This window comes from Fundulus heteroclitus, unplaced genomic scaffold (genome assembly GCF_011125445.2).
Source record: "Fundulus heteroclitus isolate FHET01 unplaced genomic scaffold, MU-UCD_Fhet_4.1 scaffold_501, whole genome shotgun sequence".
Classification (NCBI taxonomy): Eukaryota; Metazoa; Chordata; class Actinopteri; order Cyprinodontiformes; family Fundulidae; genus Fundulus; species Fundulus heteroclitus.
This window is the reverse complement of record NW_023396925.1, coordinates 22273-50263: the sequence shown is the minus strand read 5'-3', so window position 1 is coordinate 50263 and position 27991 is coordinate 22273. Positions and strand designations below refer to the sequence as shown.

The 27991-nt window shown below is 41.4% G+C and overlaps 3 protein-coding genes across 4 annotated transcripts in view; all 3 read right to left on the bottom strand.

The window, feature by feature from the left end:
* brip1 (BRCA1 interacting protein C-terminal helicase 1) overlaps positions 1–4431 on the bottom strand; it is a gene marked incomplete at its 3' end in the record, with an annotated part of 35269 nt that extends 30838 nt beyond the window's left edge. The window contains exons 1-4 of the mRNA XM_036132424.1: positions 4187–4431; positions 4005–4109; positions 2181–2292; positions 644–853 (exon numbers count right to left, since the gene is read on the bottom strand). Coding sequence (XP_035988317.1) covers positions 644–853; positions 2181–2292; positions 4005–4097 — 415 coding nt within the window. The remainder of the gene's footprint in view (positions 1–643; positions 854–2180; positions 2293–4004; positions 4110–4186) is intronic.
* A 3336-nt stretch (positions 4432–7767) lies between these two features.
* Positions 7768–18431, bottom strand: ppm1da (protein phosphatase, Mg2+/Mn2+ dependent, 1Da). 2 transcript variants are annotated; one of them, XM_012878783.3, is made up of 6 exons: positions 17775–18431; positions 12748–12976; positions 11462–11586; positions 10471–10652; positions 10100–10321; positions 7768–9913 (listed from the first exon to the last, which is right to left on the bottom strand). In XM_012878783.3, the coding sequence occupies exons 1-6, from the start codon at positions 18298–18300 to the stop codon at positions 9533–9535; spliced, it is 1665 nt and encodes a 554-aa protein (XP_012734237.2). In that variant the 5' UTR covers positions 18301–18431; the 3' UTR covers positions 7768–9532. The 2 variants fall into 2 exon arrangements, with proteins under 2 accessions (XP_012734237.2, XP_012734238.2); XM_012878784.3 differs by having other exon boundaries at positions 7768–9910.
* A 5664-nt stretch (positions 18432–24095) lies between these two features.
* Positions 24096–26386, bottom strand: LOC105931625 (GTPase IMAP family member 9-like). The gene is made up of 2 exons (XM_036132426.1): positions 26234–26386; positions 24096–25325 (listed from the first exon to the last, which is right to left on the bottom strand). Exons 1-2 carry the CDS (start codon positions 26274–26276, stop codon positions 24256–24258), a joined length of 1113 nt encoding a protein of 370 aa, XP_035988319.1. The 5' UTR covers positions 26277–26386; the 3' UTR covers positions 24096–24255.
* Between the last annotated feature and the right edge of the window lie 1605 nt (positions 26387–27991).

The following is a 27991-nucleotide window of genomic DNA, read 5'->3' as shown; positions in this document are numbered from 1 at the left end:
GGGGTCTGCAAGCTGTGGCTCTGGAGCCGCCAGTGGCTCTTTGGACCTTCTACAGTGGCTCTTAAGAACTTTGGCTACAAATGAGATTTGTATTATGGTATTTAAAAGTAATAATGATAATAAAGGCAGTTTTTTCTTGGAATAATTGCTTTTAATTTTCACAACAGAATGATGCTAAAAGTGCCAGTAATACTTAATTTTAAATCAATTTTTTTTTTATTATGATGGAAACTATAATTTTTTTACATCATTATCCACAAATATCAACATCCAATCCATCCTCTTTTTTTAAACCTCAAAATAGACATAAAAGGGCGTTTCTTTAATAATGACACCATATTTCCTACAGCAGATCTTTATCACAAATTAAAAAATTAAAACTTGTCCTTTTTCAAAAGGCCAGGCAACATTTGTGGCTCTGAACGAGTTTAATTCAAGTGGACTGCAGGCAAAATGGCTCTTTAGACTGTAAAGCTTGCAGGGCCCTGCTCTATGGTAATTGCCATTACCCATTTGGCTTCCTGCATGTTAATAACGGTGGAAACAAGAGAAAGCGAACAGAGTGTTCAATTTGAAAAAGCTTTTTTTTTTTTTTTTTAAGCTGAGCTTCAACTTGTATCAAAGTGAACATTGGGCCACTTACAATGTTCTGATGCTGTGTCTGATGGCTGTGCCTCCTCCTTGCAGGGTGACCCAGTGAGGTCCACAACAGCAGGCTGGACGTCTGCTGTCTCAGGGTTGCTGTGGCACACACAGTGACACGGGGCGGGAGACTGGAACTTCTTGCAGTCGCCCGAATTCCCACTGGACTGACTTTTGTCCCCATCCTGTCCTCCTTCTGCTTTCATTTTAGCTGATAAAGCAATGTAAGAGAAGAGATTATGCAGTCAGCACGATATGCCTACAGCAGAGGAGAAGGCCGTGTGAGCCAAAGTGGTGGTCTGGCTATGAAGGGCAATCATTTGAAGTCTAGGAGCCAAAGACAGCACCTTGCACAAGCAGATACCTCTTGCACTGCGCCAGTATTTGTCTCAGTACAACCACAGCATGTTTTCTTCAGATTTGATGTGATTGAGCAACACACAACTGTGAATTGAAAATAAATTGACCTCATTTTCTCTCCCTTTTATAAATAAAAATCTGAAAAGTGTGGCATGTCCTTGTATTAAGCCTCTTTTTAGCTATGATAGCAGTAAGCAAAATGTCAGGTAACCTGCTGCCTTCAGGAAAGGAGAGAAGGAACAATTTCATTCACACTGAAATGAATGATTCAGAATAAAATAAACGTCATAAACCTCCCCCTCACTCGTAAAACGGCAAGTGAATTATGTTTACTGTAACTTTAACTGCACATAAGTTGTGATGGTGAAAATGTGTTCACATCCAGGGCTTCTTTACTGCCTGAAGAAGCCAACAAAACCAAAGCATGTGCAAAAAGGCAAACCACAGACTCCATGACTACACTTTAAGATCCTGTCCATGAACACCACAAACAGGATCAGGTAACAAGGTGCAGGCTGTGTGCAAAGAACACATACAGTTCTTGCTTTGGGTATAAAGGGACTAAGTAGCCCTTAGAACCCCCCCCCCAGACCCCTGCTGCACGCATCACAATAGACGTTGTGCAACTTAACCTTAATGCATGCCACACTTTTCAGATTTTTATGCATAAAGAGTTTGGAAAACCAAGTACCATTTTCCATCCACTTCTCACCTATGCACTACTTTGTGCCTGAGCATCATAACCCCCATATATAACATAACATAGAGCCAAATCTGTGGTGGTAACATGACAAAGGTGATTGGGTATGAATCATTTATTATGGGTCAATAACAAGATAATATTCAAACGTGATCTAGCATGTCTTTTTAACTAATGGGGAGTGGGAGCAGTGGCCAAGTGTTTAGGGAGCCAGCCACTGGCATCTTGGAAAGGTTGCTGGTTCAAAACTCTGTGTCACTCTGGGTCCCTGAGCAACTACAGATTGCTCCACCCGGTGTCGGCAGCACACCGCTCCCTGAGGGATGGGTTAAGCGCAGAGACAAATGTCCCCTCTCTGGCACTATAACGGGAAACATTCATCTTTTATTTATCTTAATAATAAAAAGGTTCAAAGTCAGTAGTGTAAGACAACATCCTGTTAGGTGAGTTCCCCCGCTGAAAACACGTGCAGCCTTACCAAACTGAGCTTGCTGCCAGCCCAGAGCAGAGCAGAGCAAGGCCAGACTTTTGCCACTGCCTGTGGGACTCTCCAGCAAACAGTGCTGACCGGAGTTCAACCCTCGCATGATCTGCAGAAACACAGAGACAAAACAACAGCTCCAATGTTTCCCATCCAGCATCAACCGTTACAATGTGCCGCGTTCCTTTCGCCTCGGAGGTTGAAACTAACGAGTCGCAGATTACGACATCTCCGCCTGTATGCGTTCCTGAAAAAACATGGACGCCCGCACTGCTGTTAAAACACTAACACTGTTCTAGGCGGTATTTCATACAGAGAAACAGAGCTGATGAACACTGAAAGGCAGCACCTGTACCCCTGACTAAATGTTGCATAAATAATAGAGAGCTGCTACAAACAGTCAACATTGAGGTTTTACTCAATGTTGCTACGAGTAGCAGCCATTATGAACGCTGAAGTCTGGTACCATCCTGATGCACCAGTATATCTCCTTATTATTAGAAAGCTGTTAAGCAATGGGAGCTGACTATATTAAGACCACATCATAACAAGACTAAATAAGGTAAGAAAAAAGCAGCACACCTATCAACAGTGGTCTTTCATGGAGCGCTAACTGCTACTGCTGTGTGTGGATGTGTAGTGAGAGACAGGAGAGTGACGGGAAAGACGGATACAATGCAACATGACCGTTCAGACAGCGCACGCTTTGAAAAATATCCAATACGTATCCGAATTAGTACCACATATTGGATTTTTTTTTTTTTTTTGGGAGAAAAGATCAGAATTGGACCGTTCACACTGCCATGACACTGCCTCTCTCCCTCCCCCGTTCAGGACCTACAAGCTACACCAACGTACCATCTCCAGACCTTCTGCGTTACATTAACGCACAGTCTACTGTGTGTGTATATATATATATATATATATATATATATATATATATATATATATATATATATATATATATATATATTTATTTATATTTTTTTTTTTTTTTTTTTTTTTTTTTTTTTTTTTTTTTATGAATATTGTCTGCACCATCAACACCAAGTCAAATTCCTTGTAAGTGCAAACCTACTTGGCAATAAACTTGATTCGGATTCTGATTCTGATGAAAAAGTCAGATATGGGTCACATATGGGCAAAAGGATCAGATTTGGGTCGCATTTCCCTGCAGTGTGAGCGTAGCCTTACAGCCGTCCATGTTTGCAGGCTGCTGCAGTTTTGACAAAACAAAATACTGAATGCTGCAGGCTCTTTTGCAAACCCTCAGAACTCTCATATGATTGGCTCGGGAACCAGGAAGTAAACACGGGCTACATTCTGAACCGAAGTAGTTCCAGACCCGTACCTCTAGGTCTGAAAGGAGAAAAACGTGACAGCGACATTGTTGATGGAGAGGACTGATTATTTATATTGTTGTTTATACTTCCATCCTGAGTGAGAAGCCAGAATGGTTTAGTTTGATTCTACAGTAAATATCTTACTTATAGCTCCTTTAAATTTTTCGACCCGGACGATGAGAATTCCGACTACCGAGGAGAAAGTGAACGCACCAACAGCCCAGCAGTGCTCCATGCCTATCCTGCCCCAACTGGTGATGAAGACTAAACGGATCCATAACTGGTCCTTTCATTTTGAACGCCTGCTCTCCACATGTGGATCCCTTTTGGTGGAATACAGCTGGGCTTCAGACTGGTGCCCTGCCATCAAACCCTATTACGATAAGCAGTTTACCACAGCACCACTCATTATGGACAAGATGATCCTATTTCCTCTGAAACAGGAAAGAGTGAGCAGACAAGAATCCAGCTGACTTACTGAATTCATCATGGCTAGCTGGGACGGGTAAGCCTTGCAGGGGAAGTGGACCTTCACCCCGCCGATGGTGTACTCCACAGGAGAGGCTGCCATGTTCCTGGAGAACTGTTTTACAGGGAGGAATATTTTGTATAAAATGTCATCGGTCCCACTTTCAATTCACACATTCAACAGCTCCCTACCTCAAAGTTACCCACACAGCTACTGGTGTCGCTGCGTCCCGAGCAGCTAGCTGAGAGGCTTTTAGCTCCGCTAGCCTTAGTTAGCACAGCGGTTTGCTGCTGTTTAACAGCTAACGGCTGGAAATTACTCCAACCTGTTCTCCAGTACAAAAAAGTGATGAGCACAAGCTATAAACGCTAACTCCGCTGTTCCCATGATTCTTCCCGCTCTCTAGAATCATAGGACGTCGGCTACGTCACAAAACAGGCTTTCCTCCCATTATGGCAGGCCGTTTAACATAAAATTGTCTTCACCTCACATTCCGCATATATTAAATACATTTTGCATAAACATAATATTAATAAGAGTTATCTGTATTTATATTTTAACTAGGCAAAATACCAATTCCAGATATCTTTATATACTTTGGCAGGTCGCTTAACCATAAAACCGGCTTATTCGGACTATCCGTAAATACATTTAAGATATCAAAAACAGGTTTTGACTCGTGAAAACTACATTTTGACTGTCCTGAATGCTACTTTAAGATGTCTGCTTTCATATTCTGACTAGTAAGAAGATCGTCTCGAGATATCTTCAAAATGCCTTTTGAGACCTCTGAAATTACATCACCTGATTGGCAGACAGCAGTCACTTGCCTCAGAAGCAGGGCCGGATTATCCATAAGGGCCAGTGCCCAGGGGCACCAACCATGGGGGGACACCACATGACACATGCTTTAAAAATATATTTTTCATAAATTGTTATATTATTTACTTGAAATTGTTGAAAGACCATGCATTATTCGTTTTGTGAACACTGATGTCACAATAATAATAAATGATAAATAAATCAAGATTTTTTTTATTTCAACATTTTAAAATTAGATATTTGAATATTGCTCACTGCTCATATGCCTACATGTAGTTGTGTAAGTTAATAAATAGTCAATTACATTAAAGAAATCCCCTTGTTTATGTCTGATGTTTTTGACCGGAGGACAGAACGGGTAAGGGGGGGGGGGCTTTGAGGTGCCCAGGGGCACCAATTTGTCTCAATACGGGCCTGCTCAGAAGTCTTCTGGTTGCAGACAATAAATCATCACTATTTCTTAATTCATGTTGAGCACGAGCTGCAGCACTAAAAATCGTGTTAAAAACACGAGAATTATTGCTGGACATACCTGACATTGCAGACCACTGATTAGCAAACGGTAGTAAAGATGCCTTAAACATTCTGCCAAAAACGCTACGTAAATAGCATGCTTTGACTAGTCAGAATGATAATTCAAGATATCTGAAATACAAAGGGCGTCTAGACTAAAAATGGTCAAGATATCTCTATCTTTTTGAGATGTTTTAAAAGGAATTTTGACTAGACAAAAATACCATTCTAGATATTCATGACATAATTTTGCCTGGTCATTATTTGCGTTCAAGATATCTGCAATTCAATTTGCGGTAGTCGGATTTAACTTTGAGATATCTTAAAATACATTCAAGATATCTTGAATAACAATGTAATTTGAGATATCTTTAATTGGAATAATGACTTGTCAGAACAAAAACCGAGATAGTCAAAATTTAATTGTTGATATCTGAAATATATCTACCCCGCCTCTCGCCCATTGACAGCTGGAGATAGGCATCAATGGCTGCACCTTTGCGACACCACAAGGGATAAGCGTGTTACAAAATGAGATATCTTAAATTGGAGCCCTCATACAAACTAATGGTACATCTGACGTCATTTGGATTAGTCAGAATGTAATTAGAGATATCAGAAATTAGTATTTTACCTAGTCAAAATATAAGTACAGATATCTTAATTAACTATTACTTATTTATTTATATATATAACTATTATTAGTCAAAAATGTATTTAAGATAACTGGAACGTAAGTGACGTGAAACCAATTTTATGTTAAATCGACCTGCCATAACCTCACCTCACCACTCATTGCTTCTCTAAACTTTCTCCTTTCGGTTTCATTTACAAAACAAAACACTTCATAAACGTTAAACATGTTGTACTGTTTCAGGCATAGACATATATACGTAGACGCCCCACTGGGCGCAGGTTTGCACGTCGATGTCACCGCCATATTGTATGTGGCAGAAAGTAGTGAACGTCTATGTTCCCTGTATATACGTTTTAAGTATTCAGATAGAACAATAGATGGAGCTTACATATACTTGTAAAAAAAAATAGAGATTAATTGATAGAGATTGGCAGCCAGATTGGCCTTTGATGGATGTGCATATATAGATTTTGAAGTATTCTAAATAAATAGGTGTGTGTATATATGTCAAGATTATAAATGTGTGTGTGTGTGTGTGTGTGTGTGTGTGTGTGTGTGTGTGTGTGTGTGTGTGTGTGTGTGTGTGTGTGTGTTATGAATATAAAAATCAATTGGTTAAATCTAAACATTGTGGTCTTCATTATTTCATAAAGCCGAGAACCTTTTAAGATTTGGTATGGACACAGATTAGCAACACATATGTTCTCTAATATGAGAAAAAAAAGTCATAGGACAATAAAGTTAAAAAAAATTGTCATATTATGACAATTAAGGTGGAACATTTCCAGAATAGTCACAGTTTGCAGAACTATCTTAGTCCTGGAGTAATAGGCCCAGGTTAGATTCTTAGATTACTTTTATTCTTTGTGAGAATAAAGTCAGGAGAATGAAGCCAAGAGGGATACGAAAATAAACTTGTAATATTATAAAAATATTACAAATATAAAGTAAATTCTGAGATTAAAGTCCCTCTGATGCTGTTTAAGTGACTGAGTAACTGCAGATTTGCCACATTCAACATGGCGGACGCTCTGACGCATCCCCAGCATAGGCAGAACCCGCCCAACGAGGCGTCTACGTTTATAATGTCTATGGCTTCAGGCAGGTTGCAATGCTCGCACAAACATGTTGCATGTTTACTTTAAGTGAATCATTCAAACCTGTATGACGTAATCTGCAGAGTGAAATTATGTCACACACACATATAAAAAAAGAGCTATAACCTAGCTCCTGACGAGTTAGGAAAATATACCTGAGCCCTTTGTCCTCCATCTGAAATACAGAAGATGCTTCAACGTGATCGCTTTCTCTTTCCAAAGCAGCAGGTATTCCATGAGCATCTCTGTGATGTTGTGAAAAACACTGTTTAACGTATGGAGGCGTGGATTCATCCACAGGGGACAGAGTCTGGGAGCCATTCAAGTTGTTGCCAGCAGCAGTACGACAGAAACACACAGGCTAAAGAAATAAAACTTTAATAGCAAATTATAGTTGAAACTGAAAGAAAACAGATGTAGAGGTCCCTGACTCTATAGCACGTGTGTTATAAAGTATACTGGGACTAAAATTACAAAACAATTAGCATTAAACCACAGCTTTAAGTGAGAATTAGGCTTGTGGATGAGGTGATGAAAATGAATAGTGAAACAAAACAGAAGGCAAGATAAAAGCATGCAGTAATTCAGCTGACATGAATCCAAATTACACGACACACTCTCAGCGTGAGACAACCAATGGCTCTTTAGATTCATCACGTCAAAAAACAGCACGTTGCACAAAAATGTACCAGCGACACAATTACTCAACTACAGAGTATTATTAGTTTATTAAGTTCATTTTGGAATAAGTGGGGGTGGGGGGGGGGGGGTTCCTCCACATTTACACTGTATATATGCACACTTGTTAGTACAGCTCTTAAAACAAGGGACATAAGTGAACAACGTTTTATAATCTGGACCAAAAGACCTAAAGCAGAATGTACATGTCTACAGAATGATTCAAACATAAAGATACGTAGATCTTTTCAGCGATCCATAATGCTACTGACCGGGGACAGAGCTGGGAGCATGTGTCCCATTTGCTCCCAGAGAATGATTCATAACCGACCTCGCTTGTTTGTGGAGGCCAGGCGCTGCAGTACAGCTTCTAGTTCAAAAATACAAACACGGAACATCAAAGATCAGTGGAGGCGAATTCATTTTGCCACAATTCTACACCGATGGTCAAGGCAACAGGGCTTCTGTAACGACACCCAGCTTCACCAGGAGCTTCTGGTGAGTCTTTTTAAGGTCTTCAGATCGCTGCTTCAAGCTCAGCTTGCATTTCTACTCCCCGTTTCTTTTGTCAAAGAAATTCATTTCCTTTTCCGTCGTCGTAACAGTGCAAAAAAAAAAAAAAAAAAACAATTTAAATAAATTTCACAAAGAGTGTATGTACTGAGAAACGGGTCGCGTGCATTAAAACTAAGCAGTTCCTAGACAGAAAACGGGCCTGCAGGTTGGACAGGTAAAGAAACACGTCCATCTCAGAGCAGCACCCACACATTTGATGAGTCTGGAACAGGACATCAGCGATCCTCGCAGTGCCGCCTCAATACGTCTGCCAGCACAAAGTCATTCAGCTGGAAAGAGCTGCGCTAAAGCAAGAAATGCTGCCATCTGCAAAGGAGCTTTACAGAACAACTGAGCAGAATAAGCACACCAAACAACTGCACACTTCATTCCTAAATACAACGATGGAAAATAAGTAATGATGCCGTGTGCCATCTGATCAAAATTAGAAACTTTCTATCAGGATTACATTGTGTGTAAGTAGCTCAAACATTGACACACACTGACATACAGTTCTATAAATAAGGAGAGAACTAGCTTACTGGTTTGTGATTGTAGCACCTTCAGACAAGTTTTCAGTGGTTAAATAAAATACATTTGTTAAACACAGGGTCTGCACACAGCAGGTTCAACGCAGAAAGCTGCAGTGGGGCACATCTACAAGCAGTTTTCATGCTCTACCACCAATAAAAGAATGTATAAAAATAGATTCCTTTTTGCATAAACGGCTCTACATAAATACTCGGCTATAAAATTCAGAAAATGTACACCAGCAACCTTTTTCATATGGAACGCCTACGGCTGCTACCACAACACGTGGTAGAATAGGCCACAATGAAGTTCAACAATGCAGGATTTAGAATTGGCAGAACGTCAATACAATATGCATTAGTCCATTATCATAGGGAGGATTTCCGTTTAAATCAACGGGTGACTATCGGTACAGAGCACAACCGCGTGTCACCGACAGTTCTCCACAATAGTCCAAACACCAAAGGTAAAGGGGGGGGGGTGGTCACGGGAGTGAAGCCGCCGTAGGTTCTCCTGCACTTGGAAGAGCAGCAAGGCCACGGCTGTTTGCTCTCCCAGCCTCCATCCAGCCTTTTTTAGGAATAGGTTGCATACAAAGACCCAATGAGAAAAGGTTTATAGTGGGTGATTAAACACTTAAAGTCTTAAACAAAGGTTGCTTGGTGAGCATGTGGACACAGGCCACAGCAGGAACAGCTGTGCTCTCAGCAGACGCACACCGTGGTCTTGTTGTGCTGCTGGAGAATGGGAGCGACGTTGCTGGACTCCTTCTGCTTCTTCTCAGTGTTGTGCTGGACCAGCGGTGGCCTCTCACAAGTTCTGCGTCTGGCCTTCTTTGCCAGGAGGCCCGATGAAGGAGACCCGTTGGGAGTCCTTTTGCCGGGCGGCCTCGCGGTGGCGGTGCGCTCAGCTAGGCAGGAGTGAGCGGCCAGGTCCGTGCTGCTGTTTGAGCAGAGGGGCGTCAGAGCGAACGGGTCCGACAGAGTCATGTGGTAGAAGCTGCTGCTTCCTGACAGCCCATCCTGTCGCTCCAGGGCGGGGAGGAGCTCCGACATGGCAGAGGTGGAGTCTTCATCCAGAGGCTGCTGCAGGAAGGATGGACAGGGAGGGCTCATTTATGACATCATCTTCTAATCTCTTTCAACATACAGCATCTCTGGATTCATTAAATAAAAGTTCTCTTTCCCTACCAGGACTAGAACATTTAAATCAAAGACTACGAGGCTGGTTGATTTGGGCCGATTGTCCAGACGGCGTTGAGTGGTCCTTACCTGAAGGAGAGGAGTGTCTGCACGGGATACGGACGTAGAACACTGGGACACCTTGGCCAGGTCCAGTAGCACCTCCTCACTGTGAAAGCTTTCCTGGGAGCCCCCAGGTTCCAGCAGTGCGATCACGATGGCGCTGGTGTTGTCAGCGCGCAACATCCTCTGGCGCCACCGCAGCAACGCGTGGCTCACCAGCTGCCGAGCGCTCGACACGCCACACTGTACCTGCAGGACCAACGCTCGTGTTTGGTAATGAGGCAGACGTCACACATGAGTCAGCCTGGTGACCGTTCCCTCCTCTAACCGTTAGTCTGACAGCTACAGCACGGCCAGAGCCGAAGCGTCACACAATCACAGCGGGCCAGACGGCTTACCATCTCCTCGTCGTTCTTCTGACACATGGAGATGGCCTCCTGAGGTGGCACCATGTTCCACAGGCCATCGCTGCCCAGGATGATGTAGCGATGCTTGCGAGGGTCAAGAACCACCACGCTGGTGTCGGGCTCAGGGGAAACCACAAACTCTCCGCTGTAGAAGTCATAACTCCACAAATCACCTGTTGAGCAGCAGTGAAAGAATTAACAGCAGCTTAGAGGAACACCCAGGCTGACTCAGTGAGGATAAAAGATGTTCCAGGGACGCTGTTAGCAGAGGTGGAATAAAGCCCACACACCTCTACCATCAGGATGATTAGCAGTTCCAAACAGATCTTATACCCTGACGCTGATGGATTTACCGTTGCCGTAGTAGAACCTGTGATGAGGCTAGTAGCACGGCTCGGTGTCAGGTACAATGACAGTGAACTCACTGACACGCTAACGAAGGGCCCTCATGTTGTCTGCACTGCAAAAACCAATATAAAAATAAGTCAAATGTTCTTAAAATGGGTGTTTTTGTCCTTGATTTGAGCAGTTAAATAAGATCAAGAGTATTTTGACCCCTAAAATAAGATAATTAGACATTCTGCACTTGAAATAAGACCATGGAGATGAGTTGTTCCTATTTTAAGAAAAACAAATCTTATCCCATTGGCAGATTATCTTATATACCTATTTTATAAAGGACAAATACACTCATTTTAAGAAAATGTTACTTATTTTTAGTTAGGTTTTTGTAGTGTGGGGTTCCAAAAAAAGATGAACAGGATGGTGTTCAATATTTCCATAGCTGGATCTTGTGCCTCTTTAATGAAAATCTTCTGGAGTTAAAGTAACTAAGTTACTGTTGTCAACAGTAGCGCAGCTCGTTTATACAAGTACATAGAGTTGTCATTAAATGTAGAGTAAAATGCTGGATGAATTCCTAGGCTTCCTGAATCATCCCTCTAGGCAGCAACAGCAGCGCTGTGTTGGTTGTTTTTCTCACCTAAAGCTCGAGCGACAGCCAAGAACGGGATCTGGTCAATGACGGTGCTCCGGCGAACTGGACCATTGTGGCTGAGTCTGGGCCTCTTCCAGACCACCCGGTTCACTCCTGACTTCTTGATCACACTGAGGGACATAAGAGAGGACAGACGTTTACATTGGTATCAAGCAAGGTCCACACAGATGGCAGATAATGAGTTTTAAAGAGAAAAAGAGCAGAGGTCGCTTCCTTTAATCCTTCTGATTAGTCGGTGCGACGGGTTCAAACTAGTTCTGCTTCAGATGTTCGTTATTTTCATTCATAGGGAGCGGGGCTATAAGTCAAATTCTAATGATTCGCCTTAATCCGGGGCTCACCAACCTTTTTGAAACTGAGAGCTACTTCATCGGTGCTGTGTCACATGAAGGGCTACTGGTACTGACCTTTGAACTAGAAGAGTCAGCGCTCGCCAATGAATGGTGATTCCAAAAGTAGGGAAACAGACTAAAACAACATTTTAGATGCAGCTCACTGGAGCGTTTTACAACCATGTTGGTGACTCCTGCCTTAAACTAATCAAACTCAACTCAAATAAACACATTTGCATTTCTATAAACACAGGAACAAACCTAAAAAAAACCTTCCATGTGACTGGAGGAGCAGGCCAACCTAACCAGGCTTTGTTCAGCAGCATTGTTATCACTGATGACTTCATCCATATCCTTAAACAAGAGCTATCTCCCCCCATCCCTCAACATCTGTCCTAAACGTACTTTCAGCAGCATGTTCCTCTGACGTGTTCTGGTGACAGAAAGCACAAACATCTAGAACCCCAACAGCAAAACCCAGGTCCCTCCTGGTTGAAGCAAAGCTGTCTTGGTTTTACTCAGACTCAGGGACTGACTGAAAATCGTGATTCCACTGAACATCCTAACATACCAACTCATTTGTTATATGCACCCTGCGTTCATTAAGACCCACTCCCCCGTTACTGTATACAAGTTGCACCTCCAGGTCAGCTAAACATACATTACACTGACAATCATTTCGAAAACACCTGCAAATTATCTCCAGTAAACATTTAGGACATCCAGTCTCCAGATTCTTGTCAGAGAAGTGACTGAGAACACAGCTTTGGGAAACAGAGAACACAGCCACCATACAGGAACACCTGTAGACTCTTGGGTCATTTTAGTGATTTCATGTTGAGTGGTCCATCATTTCCAGGAATTACACACGTGTCTCCTGCTCATTGTTACTGACGGCATCATTGATGTGGGCAGACAGAGAGGCTGTTGCTGGTTTACCTCCCTCCGAGGCCTTCGATGCGCTCCCTCTCTTTGGGCAGCTCGGGCTTGTGGTCTTGGGTCACCTCCACAGCTTTGATGAACGGGACCGACGGGTCGTCCTGGACACCCAGAACTATGGCCGAGTCTCCCACATGGGCCACGTACATGCGGTTTCCCCGGAGGACCACTACGCTGGCCGTGGTCCCGGATGTACTGGGAAGGCCCGTCAGGGTTTTGGGCCATTCAGCTGTGATGAATGAAAGACAATACATCAGATTACTGACTGTGTGACGTTTGGAGGGAGCTCAATGTTCACCACTCGATAAGACAGGAGAGCACCACACAGCATAGCACAGGAAAATAAGAAGAATAATCAAGCAGAACAAATGCTTCTATACTATTGTTCAACACTGCTTAAAAGTGATGTTTTTCATTTTTAAACTTAATTATCTGATAGTAAAGGTGACTTTCAGGACTTTAAGATGCTGACATCAACAGTGTATCCACGGCGGTGAACTGTGACCTGCTTCCAAACAGCTGACATGACCCGGCTAGTCCAGCCTCACACACACACACTGACGGTATCTAGGCAACCCAGCTTTATCATAACAAGGAAGTCAATAATCAACTGGGCTCAGTAGGAACTAAAGTCCTGTAGGCCCATCAAACAGCAGGGCCTCCCTCCTTCGTTACAGGAGCTCTGCTTTATTCTGTGTGCCACCTTGATGATGTGCTGTGTCTAACACTGCCACTGATGCAGCGCCACACTGAGCTGCCAACCCAGTTATTGCACATCTGCAGAGCTGTTTCACTGCCAAACTACTCTTTTCCTGGCTTTTTACGCCACTGGTGGCTCGTTTTTCACACAGTAAGCTGACAGGAAAGGCGTTTCAGAGAGGAGGGAGGACACGTGACAAAGGACCTCAGGACTAAGGCCTCCCTAAACGGGTCGTGCTCACTACCCCTGCGCCAATGGAGCACGCCCCAAAAAGCTGCATTTTCAAAAAGACGCATGTTGCAAGTTTTGAAGTTAAATGTTTATTTTCTTTCCCATACATGCCCTTACAAATGCCTGACGTATAAAATGAGTAATCCTCTATTTACCGCAGCTGCCTCTCTGAGCAGGACACGCATAGGGGGCAATGTAGTACAAAGCTAAAACCTATGTTGGAACCCCTGTGCAGAGTTTGCATGTTCTCCCTGTCTGGGTACTGCGGCTTCCCCCCAGAGTCCAAAAACATGACTGTCTGGTTAACTGGCCTTAGGTCTGCGACTGTCAGTGCATGTTTTGTTGTCTGCATCGCCCTGCGATAGACTGGTGATCTGTTCAGGGTGTACCCCACCTCTGGATGGAGATAGGCACCAGCCCATGCACGGTTAAGCTGCTGCAGTTCCTATGCTCCACTTATCTGGAACAAACTTCCAGAAAACTGTAAAAGTGCTAAAAGCCTGAGTTCTTTTAAATCAAGATTAAAAACACATACATGTTTAGGATTGCCTTCAACTGTTCTAGTTTAACTGTTTTACTGAAACATTATTAGTTCAACTTTGTAGTCCAACAGTTTTTAAGGTTTGCTTTTAGTTTCTATTTTTCCATGTTCTATTTTGTTTCTACATTTTATTCCTAGGGCTGTACAGTGGCGCAGTGGGTAGCGCTGTTGCCTTGCAGCAAGAAGGTCCTGGGTTCGAGTACACCCTGGGTCTTTCTGCATGGAGTTTGCATGTTCTCCCTGTGCATGCGTGGGTTCTCTCCGGGTACTCCGGCTTCCTCCCACAGTCCAAAAACATGACTGTTAGGTTAATTGGCTTCTCCAAATTGTCCTTAGGTGTGATTGTGTGCGTGAATGGTTGTTTGTCCTGTTTGTCCCTCTGTGTTGCCCTGCGACAGACTGGCGACCTGTCCAGGGTGTACCCCGCCTCTTGCCCGGTGAACGCTGGAGATAGGCACCAGCAACCCCCGCGACCCCATGAGGGATAAAGCGGTTTGGAAAATGGATGGATGGATGGATTTTATTCCTACTTACTTTTCTTTTTTTATTCATGTAAAGCACTTTGCATTGTCTCTGTACTGAAATGTGCTATATAAATAAATTCGCCCTGCCTTGCCTTGTACAACATGGATGGATAACTCTGCACTGAGAGGGAGAGCTGCTGCAACGAGCTCACCTCCAAGTCTCCTTTACACCTCAACATATCAGAGCAGCTGGTTTGTAAAGACAAAGCAGAAAGCACCTGATGTTCCACACATGCTTTTACTTTGAAGGGTGGATACCGAGGTGAAGACAGGAAATGCTGCGTTGTTGCTGGGTAAATATCAGTTGGAAATAAACGATCGGAGACGAGGCTTATTTCATAGCATTAGTTTGTCCAGTTTAACATTGATTGGATACGTCTTATAAGCAGCCAATCACAGCACCAGCATTCATTTGTCCTGCACAGCATGGCCAAGTCAACAACAAAGGTAGCACATGTGATGTCAGCACCACATTACTGGACGCCACTGTGCCACGTAAACACCCAGACACAAAAAACTTTCACTTAACTTAAATCTCCCCTTTGGTCAGAGTTTTCAGAAATAATCCTTTTTATTGATGTGAAACAGTTTTCATATGGATGACAGGCCAAAATGCATAAAAATGTATTTGTTTTCCCAGATATCAGGTTTTTGCTCCACAACAGCTGATTCAGATGGCTTCATCATGGCTGTGGTGATCAAGGGAAGCGTTAAAAAAAATAAAAGGCGGGACACCAAACCTAGAGATCTGACTTTTGGACAGCACTGATCCACACACCAAAGCAAAACAAACATGGCATCACAGGAGGACCCACCCGTAGCTGCTGCTTTCATATCTTTATTATCAAACTGGTTGGCCAGGTTACACTAGGCCTAAAGAGAACTCCTAAAGTGAAAAAATGTTAGTAGTAGTGTGGAGGGGTTTTAGTGAGCCTTAGAATGTCTGAAGCAAGAAGATGGTGGATACAGAGGGAGCTGATTCGACTTATATTCAGATGCGACTTATATATCAAGTTTAAATGGTAATTCATCTTGACCAGCATGAACCCAGGAGTAAACATTATCATCTAAGAGGGCTCGCTAGGCTTGTGAAAACTATTCTGCTCCTGTACCACTTAAAATAGGGTGACCCGACGACCCCGATTTCCAGGGACTGTCCCCGTCTTTCACGACATGTCCCCGCAATTGTCCCCAGTTTCAGTGTATCACTAAACTTTTTTTACTCCGTCATGATACACTGAAACTGGGGACAATTAGCGGGGACATACTAATAACAGCTAGTATTAGCTAACAGGTCTGTTGTCTGGGTGGGTTACAACTTCTCTGATGCGCGTGAGCTTTATGATGCTCTGAAACATTCGTGTCGTACTGTTAGCTTAGCACGTAGCACTGTCACGCTCACGGTCTACTTTAGGTGGAATTGGGCTGGTTAAAACTTTGCTGGTGAGAGTTGCTCATTTACTTATTCATCCTAACAGGTATGTTCCATGTCCGGTTGTGGTCGCTGCAGTATAAGTCAATAAATTGGTTTACCAGATTAAAAGTCAGTTTTTATTCTTGGATTGTGTGAAATAAATGTCTAAATAAATGTCTAAATAAATGTGTATAGTCCGGTGCAACTTATGTTTATTCATCTTTATGAGAAAATATTTTGACTGATGCGACTTAGATTCCGGAGCAACTTATAGTCTGAAAAATACGGTACATCCTGTAAATACACACTCCATAAAAGAGGTGTGAGAAAGTATTTTCTGGATTGAACATGATGATGTGAACAGCCTAAGTGGTCATATATTAAGTTACGCAATGCCCTCTCTCTGTCTTTGGTCGCTGCACAGGGTACCTTTCACCACCCAGGCTGGTACCTAAAATCAACACTGTGCTCTCCCCCCAGAGCTGTGTGGACACTAGGAGGCGAGGAAACCAAGGAACTGAGATAGTGTGATGTGTAAACGGTTGTCAGAAACAAGCTCGGCTCGGTTAACTGATCCAAACTTGGACCGAGCTCGGCATGGATCGGTTTAACAAGGGTAGTGTAAATGGGGCTATAGGTGCTGCTCCCCTCAGGGGGTTTTTTCCACCCTTTTTCGCCATTTCCAGTCGGCCGTTTTGACAAATCCAGCCACTTTATACAAGCAAGTAATCCTGTTAAATGCTGACAGGTGAGAACACATTAATAACATACAGATAAAGTAGCAAAATGACCAGTATGGTGAGTAAATGTAACAAGAAAAACTAAATTAAAATAAATGTAAATAAGGTGTGTTGAAACTTTTTCATTCTCTGTGACAATAATCTCTTTTTTTAAGTTTCGTCATCATGGGACATATTTAATCCACTCAGATCGGTTAATTTCTCTCCTTTTATTACAGGGAGATATTTTTTTCTGTAATGTTTGTTTCTTGGATCAACCAATCACAGCTCTCACAAGACAGCGTCACACCTAGCAACGGGGTCAACCCCGCCTCCTCAATGAGATAAAGATGTCTGTCGTCTCCTACTCAAGAGTCGCTCAGTACTGAATCACGAAGGCAGGCATTTTTAGGCTGATATAGGAGCTCTCTGAGAATGTTTGAGAATACGGGCCCAGGTCTTATATACTTATGTGTACTAGAGTTGAGAAAACGTAGTTTAAATCAACAAAAAACAGCAGAATAAGCATTTAAGTCAGGCGCCTATTCCGAATCAGACACCAACAAACTTTAGCGAGGTTAGCGTTTACACATGAACGGCAAAGGAAAGCAGGAAACGAGTTCTAATCACACCTAAACCCAACTCAATTAGTGTTTAAAATAAAACAGCAGCATCTCATGGAGGCCTCCACACAATCAAACGCTTGGCAGGCAGTGGAAAATTACTGTTGCCGTGGAAGCTTCCAGTAAGCTAGCAGCTCGACTCGCTGTCGACATCTCGGTGTTCGCTCCCCGAAGTCCGGGTTTTGGCAGTAGCGTTCAGGCAGACATGGGGAACGCAAACGCACGATAACATTTCAAACCGGCTGTGGTTAGTCAGAACCTGGCGACAAACTTACGCAGCTTCTTCCACATAGCATGGTGGCAGGCTACAAAGCCTTTGCGAATAGCAGAGCAGACCTCCCGGTCAGAGTCGGACCAGAACCCGCGCTGTTTCTTTATGTACACCCATAAAGAGTCTCGTGCAAACTGCGCCGCCTCGCTACCGCCGTGGCCGTCAAACACCGCGAAGAACGCCACGGAACGGCGGGGCTGAATGGAGGTACTCGGTTGGTCTCGGGGCGGGCACCCGCTTCCCGGTGAAAATGTCTCCTCCGAAAGATTTTGGTCTTCAGTTCGAACGCGTTCATTAGACGATTCTTCCAGCTGCGATATCTCCGTGGCTTCCTCGCCAAGGTCCGGGTGTGAATCCGCAGTCGGAGAGCTGACGGTGATGCCTCTCCCATCACTCGCGTCCCACTCGCCCGGAGTCGGCTCGTCTTCTCCCGGCTCGGGCTCCACTATGACCTCGGTCACGTCTTCCATGTATTTCCTGCCTCCTTGGTCGGTAAAGACGCTAACTCGCATCAGCAACGCGTTCTCCATGGTTCCAGTTCTAAGTAGAGATCCAATTTTTCGGGTTTGTTGGCATGTAAAACTGGACCTGGGTCAGATTTGAATGCGGGGAAACGTCCTGCCTTTGTTTATGTTCGGGCGTAGTAAGCATGCTCGAACCGTACGCGTTGACGTCAGAACGTGCCTTCTTCTAAATAAATGACGTGGCAACGCTACTGCAGTTGATGCCCTCTACAGGTAAATCCAAAGCTTTTTTCATTGGACCACAAATACTGTAAAATAGTGGCTGAAACCCTCGAGAGAAATTCATATTTAATTTAAATTATACATCTTAAATTAAAAATATTTAATTGAAATAAAAAAATATTTAATTTGGAGAACCAAATGTAATCTTAAAGAATTTGGAATTAGGTCAAGTTAGATTAACTAATTTAGAAGAAGACATTATTTTGTCTGTGTTCATGGAATCCTCTGAGCGCCTGGTCCTGAAACATCTGACACACATCACAGCCCCCCTGCCGGATCCCCTGCAGTGTGTTTACCAGGCAAATATACCAGCAGAAGACGCTGTCACACTTCATCCTGCATCATCTTGACCAACCAGGGACATGCACCAGGATCTTGTTTGGAGATTTCATCTTGGCCTTTAACACAGTCAGCCCTGACATCCTCCACCAGAAGCTCACCCAGCAGTGCTGAACATGGGCCAGAAAGCATCTTCTCCCGCCCAAGAGCAACCCTCAGGGCTGTGTCTCCTCCCCTCTCTTCTTCTCTCTGTACAGTAATGGCTGCACATCTGCAGACCCGTCTGTGAAACTCCTGAAGTTGGCAGATGACACCACTGTCATTGGGTTGATCTGGGGCAGTGATGAGTCTGCATACTCATGCAGGTCAAGGGCCACAAAATGGACTGCTAAAATACCGTCACGTCGGTACTGCAGAGCGCTGATGGCTAAAACGAGCCGACATAACCAGGTTCTACCACCAGGCGGTGTCTCTTGAACACTTTAGTCAGGGTAGCCAGCTATTGCATGGGCGTAGGAAGGTTTTAAAAAGTGTGGGGGGCAAATAAGATAGATAAGGTATTATAGCTTATAGCTTATTATATTAACGACCACCCATTACTAAGGGGGTGGACCTATTTCTGTTGAATTTGCATGCTATCTAAGCCATTACAAGGCCTTTGTTGGCAGTAGTATAAAGCTTGTTACTCCACATTACTCCAGACTTTTTTAATTGAGAAAGCTTCCTGGAGAAGAAGCGAAACGTCTTCATTTACGGAAAACAAGTCCAGTTGCTTTGTTTTTTACCTTTTTTGGAATGACCATGACCTGGATGACTGAGAATCTTCACCAGCAACTTGTGCATTTGTAAAACCTGCATGATGGCAATAGTTAGACTAGCTATATTGATAAAAGTGAGGAATAATTTCCCTAAAGACAAAAAACTAACAGCCTTTTGCTGCAAAGTGTTTGTCAGCTGGCTGAAAAAAGGGCTGCTACTAATACACAAATAATTTAGCAGTCTGGATATATACCCAGTTGTGGAGAAGCATTTATATATATATATATATATATATATATATATATATATATATATATATATATATATATATATATTACACACACACACAATATAGGGCTGGATGTAGGGCTGGAAAGACTCATAAAAGTTGGATACCAAGAAGATGCCCACACATGTTACTTATTAACTAGGTCCCAGTAAACAGTACATAGTCATACAAGATGTAAACAATTTAAACATACTAAGAGTACTGAAGCTTAACCCATATTAAACAAAATAATAATAATGAATTTGAACATTAAAAGATAGTGAAATAACCAGTAGATTTCAAGTAATTAAAAATTTAATTAAGAGAAAACAAATTAATTAATAATAAGAATTGAATTCAATGACAGTAACACTGTCAATTAATTAGGTAGCCAAATACTTCTTGTTGATATTGATAGCTTTCTTACTGTTGTATTTATCAAAATAATGGAAAAAGTTAAAATTAAACTTTATCTCAAAAGTGGGGGGGGGCAAAACATACCTTTTGCCCCCCCTGTCCAAAAAATGAGGGGGCACTTGCCCCCCTTGCCCCCCCTATTCCTACGCCACTGTATTGTACTGGGAGGTACTCTCATGTGCATACTGCTCCTTTTCTTACCTTTCCCCCTGAATAATGTCTTTGCTATTTTAGATTGTAGTTGCTGCTCTACTGTTACTTGTCTGCCTGTTGTTTTTCTTTCACACAATGCAAACGTTGGAATCCAAAGTCAGATTCCTTGTTCATACCCACACACTTGGTGAATAAACTTGATTCTGAAGTCTTCGACCCAGTAACAATGCTACTCAGAGTTAAATACAACATTTGAGAAAATAATAACTAAAAAAATGATTTGCTAACTTAAAAAATCAATAACCTTCCGGACACTTGTTTTTGAAGTTAATCTAATTATTTCTCTGTAAATAATTAGATTTAAATTATTACTTTAGATTTAAATTAGTATTATTACTTATTGACATAATACACATATATAATGTCTATCTTACGTTTCAGCCAGAAAATGACCCTAAGGGCATGGGAAGATGTGTAAACCAGAGGAAACCTGTCACATAAATCTCAGATTTAGCTTGACCCATGTTATACTTTTCTCTCATATATATATATATATATATATATATATATATATATATATATATATATATATATATATATATATATATATATATATATATATATATACACACATAATGTGTCTGTGTGTGTCTCTACTAAGAGGAAGACATGGTTGGATTGGTGCAAATAAGCTTGGTATCGACTTGGCCCCCCTTAAGTGTTCATCAGAGAGCAAGCTTTGGGAAACTGTCTATGGTGGCTGTTTTTTTTGCAAATGGCGTGCTGTAGCGTTGACCTGAAGGTAAAAGTCTCAACAGTGTGTGTGCAGGATGTGTGGGGTCTGCAGATGGGTTCATTGACAGGTGTGCATGAGGGTCGGCGCGAAGCTGGAGTTGGCATTGTTGGGGTGGGATGCAACACTACCCAACAACATTGTACTCCAAGTATGAAGCCCATTCTTTCCTAAACTACTTGATACATTTTCATCTTTAAGCAACAATGTATTAAATCTCCAGCTTTTGTTTAATGAGATTACTTTTTTATTTATTAATAAGAGACAGGAGCATGATCACTGACAGTTATAGGATGTATCACAGTGTCTGAAATGTCAGGCAGCAGCGAGCTACAGATTAGGAAATAGTCCAGATGAGAGTAGGAATGATGTAGAAAGAAAGTATTTTCCTGACCGTTAGGATGAAGAGATTGTCATGCTTTAGATGTTGTTCTGAGTTCCTTTGTGATCCACTCGTCATTTATGGGCTCTAATAGTAATTTTGGTGGGCCACACCTGGGAAGGTTTATCATTGTTCCATGTTTACCCTATTTGTGGATAATGGCTCTTATTGGGGTGCGCTGGAGTGCAAAAGGCTAAGATTGATTTGTAACCATTTTTAAACTGATAGATATCATGCAGTCGTTTGTCATCTGTTCTTGAATTTCTTTAGATCGTGGCTTGAAGTGTTGCTTTTTGACCTCCTTTAGCCCACTTTATGTTGTCAGACAGGTTAGATTCAAAATTACCTCCAGATTATACAGGTGTTATAGTAACCAAGCCTTAGTGCAGCTTGTAAATGTGGCCTCAGCTTTCCAGAAAATATGATTATTGATTTTATGAAGTGAGACATTTTATTTCATAAGGTCAGATTGCACCATATCTGCTCATCTAATCAACCATTTGTTCTTCAAGCACAGTTGCTCTATTTGTTTTTACAACTGCTGTGGGTGAAACTCTTCTGAAACCGTGTTAAAAAGCAGAAAACTAAAGTTCTGTCTAGTTAGAAACAGTGGGATCAGACTAGAGAAACTCTTTGCCATACTTTCTCATCTCTGCGTGGATTAAATAAAATATACTAACTGAGGATTATCACCGATCTCCTTTATTTGACTGAAGCTGCACAGTTAATTTACGAATTACATATCTTATAATGACCCGTCCAGGGTGTACCAAGCTTCTCGCCCATTGAACTCCTGGAGATAAGTCACCAGCACCCCTCACGACCTCTTGAGGGAGAAGCGATTAAGAAAAAGGATGGATGGAAATCTTATAATGTAGAGTATATTTGTCTAATGATACATTTTGTGAGACAAAAAATATCTGAACCGGCAGAAATCAGAAAACTTGTTGGTCACAACACCGTATTTCTCTAATCGAATAGCTGTCATTGTAACTAGTGCAATAACCAGGGTGCCAATAAATGTATGAATATATGGATGCAACTTTTAGAGAATGGGATATATAATTCAGTGTCGAAATGAAACCATTTCCCCATAAATCTGCAAAACCGGAATTCCACTACAATTTCAAACTTTCACAAACTGTACAACACTATTTCTTATATTTGATTACATTTTTCAGTCAGTGATTATAGCGTCCAAATCTTACTCTATATGTGGAAACAAACACCACACCCAAGAACTGCAGTGCTGCCTGAGAGGATGAATGAGAGGCAGTTTAATAGTGTGTACTGTTCAATTATCAGGACTGATTTGGACTCACTGTATCTGGAACTGAATTGACTGATTGGGATTCTAAATAATTGGATAATAACTGGACAATTTTTTGTTTAATTTGTGTCAAAATGAAATCTTGTATAATTTTTACCAGTAAAAAACCTTCATGCAAACTGCATTTTTATTGGTACAGTGTTCTGTAAATCGACTGCTATTTGTCCTCTTTGCCAAGGACTATGTGCACAATTTTAGCTACTTGGGAAGGGATGTTTGGTACATTCAACTTGAACATTTAATTTTTATCTGAACATGACATTTTATCTAATAAATACAGTGCTAGTGTTAGCTAGTTAATAATTGCCCACTATTGTCTCCCTTGTAAGTCTTTCTCTTTCACTTTACAGCTTAACTTTAAATTTAGCTTTTTCTTTTCCTAGTGTGTTTTTGTATTTTTTAAGGTGTCCTCTTTAAAGGCTCATTCTTCTTTTTTTTTACCATGGATGTCTTTAGTTTGGGTCTGTGTGTTATATTAGAATTCTGCACGGATGTTTCACCAAAATTTCATTATGGTCACAATTAAGACTCTTCATTCATGATATAGTTTATGTATGCGTTTTATTGTCTGCATAGAAAATGAGCCGTCATGAAGATGAAACATTGAGCTTACCTGCATTAATATTTGTAGTCTCTGATGTAAGGTTACTGAATGATAAAAAATTCAGATTCATACCAGTAAAGTGCTGCGCCAGAAAGACAGGCCCCGTTTCCCAGGCGTTCCAATAGTATACTTATCAAATAATACCAGTAGTGTGTTTTCTTCCCCAATCTTGATTTATTGGACTCTAGCCCTTCCCCACCTCCGATCAACTTTTCAATACTCCCTTCCCACTTGTAACTGGTGTAGTCTTTCTCTACGTAGATTTCCTCTTCTGAGAGACAACCTTCAATTTACCTGGAGCAATGAGATCAATGATGTCTAAAACCTTTGAATGGAAGTTATCTATCAGCTCCTCTTCTGAGTTTCAGGGCAAAGGCGAAGATGAAAAATAAACTTTGTTAAAGTGCAGTGGTGAATTTTTGCTTTAGGAAGAAACTGATGAAAACAATGATAGAACAACATGGTTCACAGCTTTGTTTTAAAGCTTAAATCACTGCATAAAATGCAGGATCTGATTTAAGTAAAAATATGATTGAACAGCTATTATTAAATAAATAATGAGAAGGACACCTGAAGCATTTTTGTCCTCAATGCAGCAGTATTTATTGATTAGTCAAATGTTTATATGTCGTGTTACACTCAGCTGAGGAGAGGCTGACACAATAAATCTCGATCACAGAACTGCTAAGTTTTTAATGACGTGTTATAGCATCTCCTGAATAAGGGAGCAGCTGAAAGGACTCATGCATGCATATTATTGATCTGAGTAAGAGACAAGTTGAGAGATTGCCTTGTAAATATGTTCTGCAACTTTTCCCAGATGATAGAGAGAATCATATTTTTCCGCTTCACCTCTGGCCTGGGATTCATAGTAAGACTGAAGTTTGGCATGTTCCTCTTGTATTTCTTTTTGAGACTGTTCCTTTAATTCTTCAATCCTTTGTTCCATCTCCCTTTCTCTCTCCCTTCTCTCTGCCTCCCTCTTTTCCATTTCCCATTTTATCTCCTCTGTCATCTTCTCCTTCTCCCTCCTCCTCTCCACCTCTCTCTCCTTCTTCTCCCTCTCTCTCTCAGCCTGGAGCTGCTCCTGAAATTTCTGCATCTCGGTCTGGTACTTCTCTTTTATTTTTCTCTCCAGTTCTTCTTTCTCTTTACGTATTTCCTCTTCTTTCTCCTTCAGGATACGTTGTTTCTTCTCTACGATTGCCCTCTCAGACTCTTGGAACATCTCGTTGGTGTAGTGACTTCCTCCATTTTTTTTAACAATGTTCCTGATCTTCTGGAGCAGCTCAGTGACCTGAGGTTTCTTGTCTTCCACCTTGTTGTTGAAGACATGATATTGGCCGTTACATCTGGACACCAGGTCCTGCAGTTCTGGGCTCTCAGACAAGAAATGTTCAATGTCGGAATCGAGGTTGTCTCCATGAGTAAAGAGAACCATGCTGTATTGGTCTGCAGCTTCTCCAAAGATTTCCTGAATCATTTCCACTGATTGTATGGCCTCTCCTGTGAATCTGTTCACTGAAACAATTATGAGGAAAATATGGGGTCCAGGAGCAGCATAGAAGATGCACTGACTCAGGTCTTTGGTTGTTTTATCTTGTTCAAACCTGGTGTCGAACAGACCTGGGGTGTCAATGACAGCAATCTGCTGTCCATCCACCTGACTGTTGCATTTGGAGCAGTGAACAGTCATGGATTTGGGGCTGCATTTGGATTCAAAGCAGGGTCGACCCAGAATGGTGTTTCCAGAAGCACTCTTCCCACTTCCAGTCTTCCCCACCATCACAATCCTCAGTTCATCGTTGTTTGTTAAGTTGGTTCCTGTAAGCCAGAAGATGTCAATTTGAATTATTGTCAGCATTATGTTGTACACAGAACTTTAGTTTCAGTGTAATTGGGAACAGAGGAAATAATACTTTGGAGACCCTAGAAGGCACTTAGGTAATCAATGGCATGGATGAGAATCATATATAAGTTAAAATCAGATATTTGAGTACACTGGATGGTCAGTGCATATTCTGGACAAAGGATTTGGTCATCAGAAATCTGAAACAAAAAACATAGTTTTTTTTTTACTGTTTTTTTTTGTCTCCAAAATAAACGAATTCTGGATTTGTTAGAAAGGGTGGGCATCATACACATGCCCACCCTTACTGACAAACAGACCATCAGCCTGTTTGCTGGTGAAGATTCTCAGTCATCCAGGTCATGGTTATTCCAAAAAAAGTAAAAAAAAAAAAAAAACAAAGCAACTGGACTTGTTTATCGTTGTTGAAGACGTTTCACTTCCTCTCCAGGAAGCTTTCGCAATTCAAAAAGTCTGGAGTAATGTGGAGTAAAAAGCTTTAGGCAGTAGTATAGAGCTTGTCACTCCATAATATATATATATATATATATATATATATATATATATATATATATATATATATATATATATATAAAATCTGTAAAAAAAAAAATGAAAAATACAATTTGAAAAAAATCTGAAAAGAATAGCTTCTTTAAATAAAATCTGAGAAACCTTTTTTGGTAAAGTTAAATTTCTGGATTGCATTTTTTTTTTTTTATTTGCATTTACAAAATATGTTCTTTAATTGCAACAATTATGGGACAAATTTCACTTTGTAAATAAGAGGAGAGAAAGTTCAAAATTGCATATTTACCTAAGTTTTCATTGGTGCATATTTACAGCCTTACAACAGACTCAACTTATATATATCATGACTTACCATTGCGATATGCATTGTTTGGGCTGATCTTGTAGCTGTCCATGGTTATTCAGAGAGAGCAGTGTAGACACTTCAGCTGCAGTGAAGCAATGAATACAGTTGGTATACAGCACATCTCTTTTAAAGGGTCCCTCAGTCAAAAGGAAACTGAAACTTAAGCTTTGAGTGGCTCTTTCTGTCTCAGGACATTGTTAATGCTTCACCCGGTCAACATTTATCTAAACATTTTAAGAGGTTGGTCAAAATGAAGCTGAAACTGAAGCTTTGAGTGGCTCTTTCTATCTCAGAAAATTGTTAATGCCTCACTCGGTCAACATTTATCTAAACATTTTATGAGGTTGGCTTGATATATGAGTTATGTGGTTGCTCAAAGCTTGAAGGTCAGTTTAGCTTGACGTTTTTGCTGAATGTGTGTGTGTATATATATACATATATATATATATATATATATATATATATATATATATATATATATATATATATATATATATATATATAGGGTTCATAGCTGGTGAGGCACTGACGTCATCATAGTCAGATTTATAAATATATACACTCTACAGAGTAGACTCATTGCAAAGTGCTGAAGGAGACTGACTGAGCCAAATCAATTCACCAAGAGACATGGAAGAAATATTGATTCTTTGATGAAAATTTTGTAATTTTTGTAATTTGTAATTTGATTGGTAAGATGTATGATTGATTTCTACAGTTGTAACACATTCAAAATCTACAACCCACCTTACACACATTTCATTACAACAACAAAACATGAATGATTATCGCTGTCTTACCTCTACTTATAATTTAAGTCCATGCGGCGCTCTTTCTGCACAGAAATATCAGTCATTCCGGTAAAAGTCCTTAAAAGTCTTTATCTTTCTTCAGTTTTAAAACTCTCTTAGTCTCAATGGAGATCACTGCCAGGGAGGAAAGTCTTCTTTGATCAGTCCTGTTCCAGCTATATTTTTTTGAGTCTTTTTAGTGCTTTACTTGTTTAGCATAACTCGCTAATAATACACCCATAACTTGCTGTCACTACAGTTTTGGGATCACAAGCGGTTCTCCTTGAGTGCCCCTTGCCTAGAGGCCAAGGAACTGCCGGCCTCACCGACAACCAGTTCTTTGCCGTCTATGATCACCCAGTAGCACACGAAAACATGTTACCTGCACACAGTATGATGACCCACGCCCGCCGACAGGGGGGGGGGGGGGGGGGGGGGGCAAACGGGTCAGTTGTCCCGGGCCTAGGACAGAGAAGCGCCGTTTGACTCTATTTTACTACCGTAAATGAAATCAAGCTGTATGTTTTGTAAAGCGCCGGTTAAATTCAGTGGAAACACAACAAATTTATCTAAGCACGTGAAAAACCATGAGCAAGAAAACGTTGAGCGACAGAAACAGAAGAGAGGAGACAAAACTTCTCTCATTACCCCGACAGACCAGACCCACAGACTGACGTCACTGACTGAGGCGTTTCAGTCCTCCAGAGAACATCCAGGTAGATAAGAGTGGTCATCTTCAGCAGCAGTTCAGTGGCGTAAGAATAGGGGTGGGGGGTGGGAAAGGGGGCAAGTGCCCCCTCACTTTTTGGACAGGGGGGGCAAAAGGTATGTTTTGCCCCTCCACTTTTGAGATAAAATTTAATTTTAACTTTTTCCATTATTTTGATAAATACAACAGTAAGAAAGCTATCAATATCAACAAGAAGTATTTGGCTACCTAATTAATTGATAGTGTTACTGTCATTGAATTCAA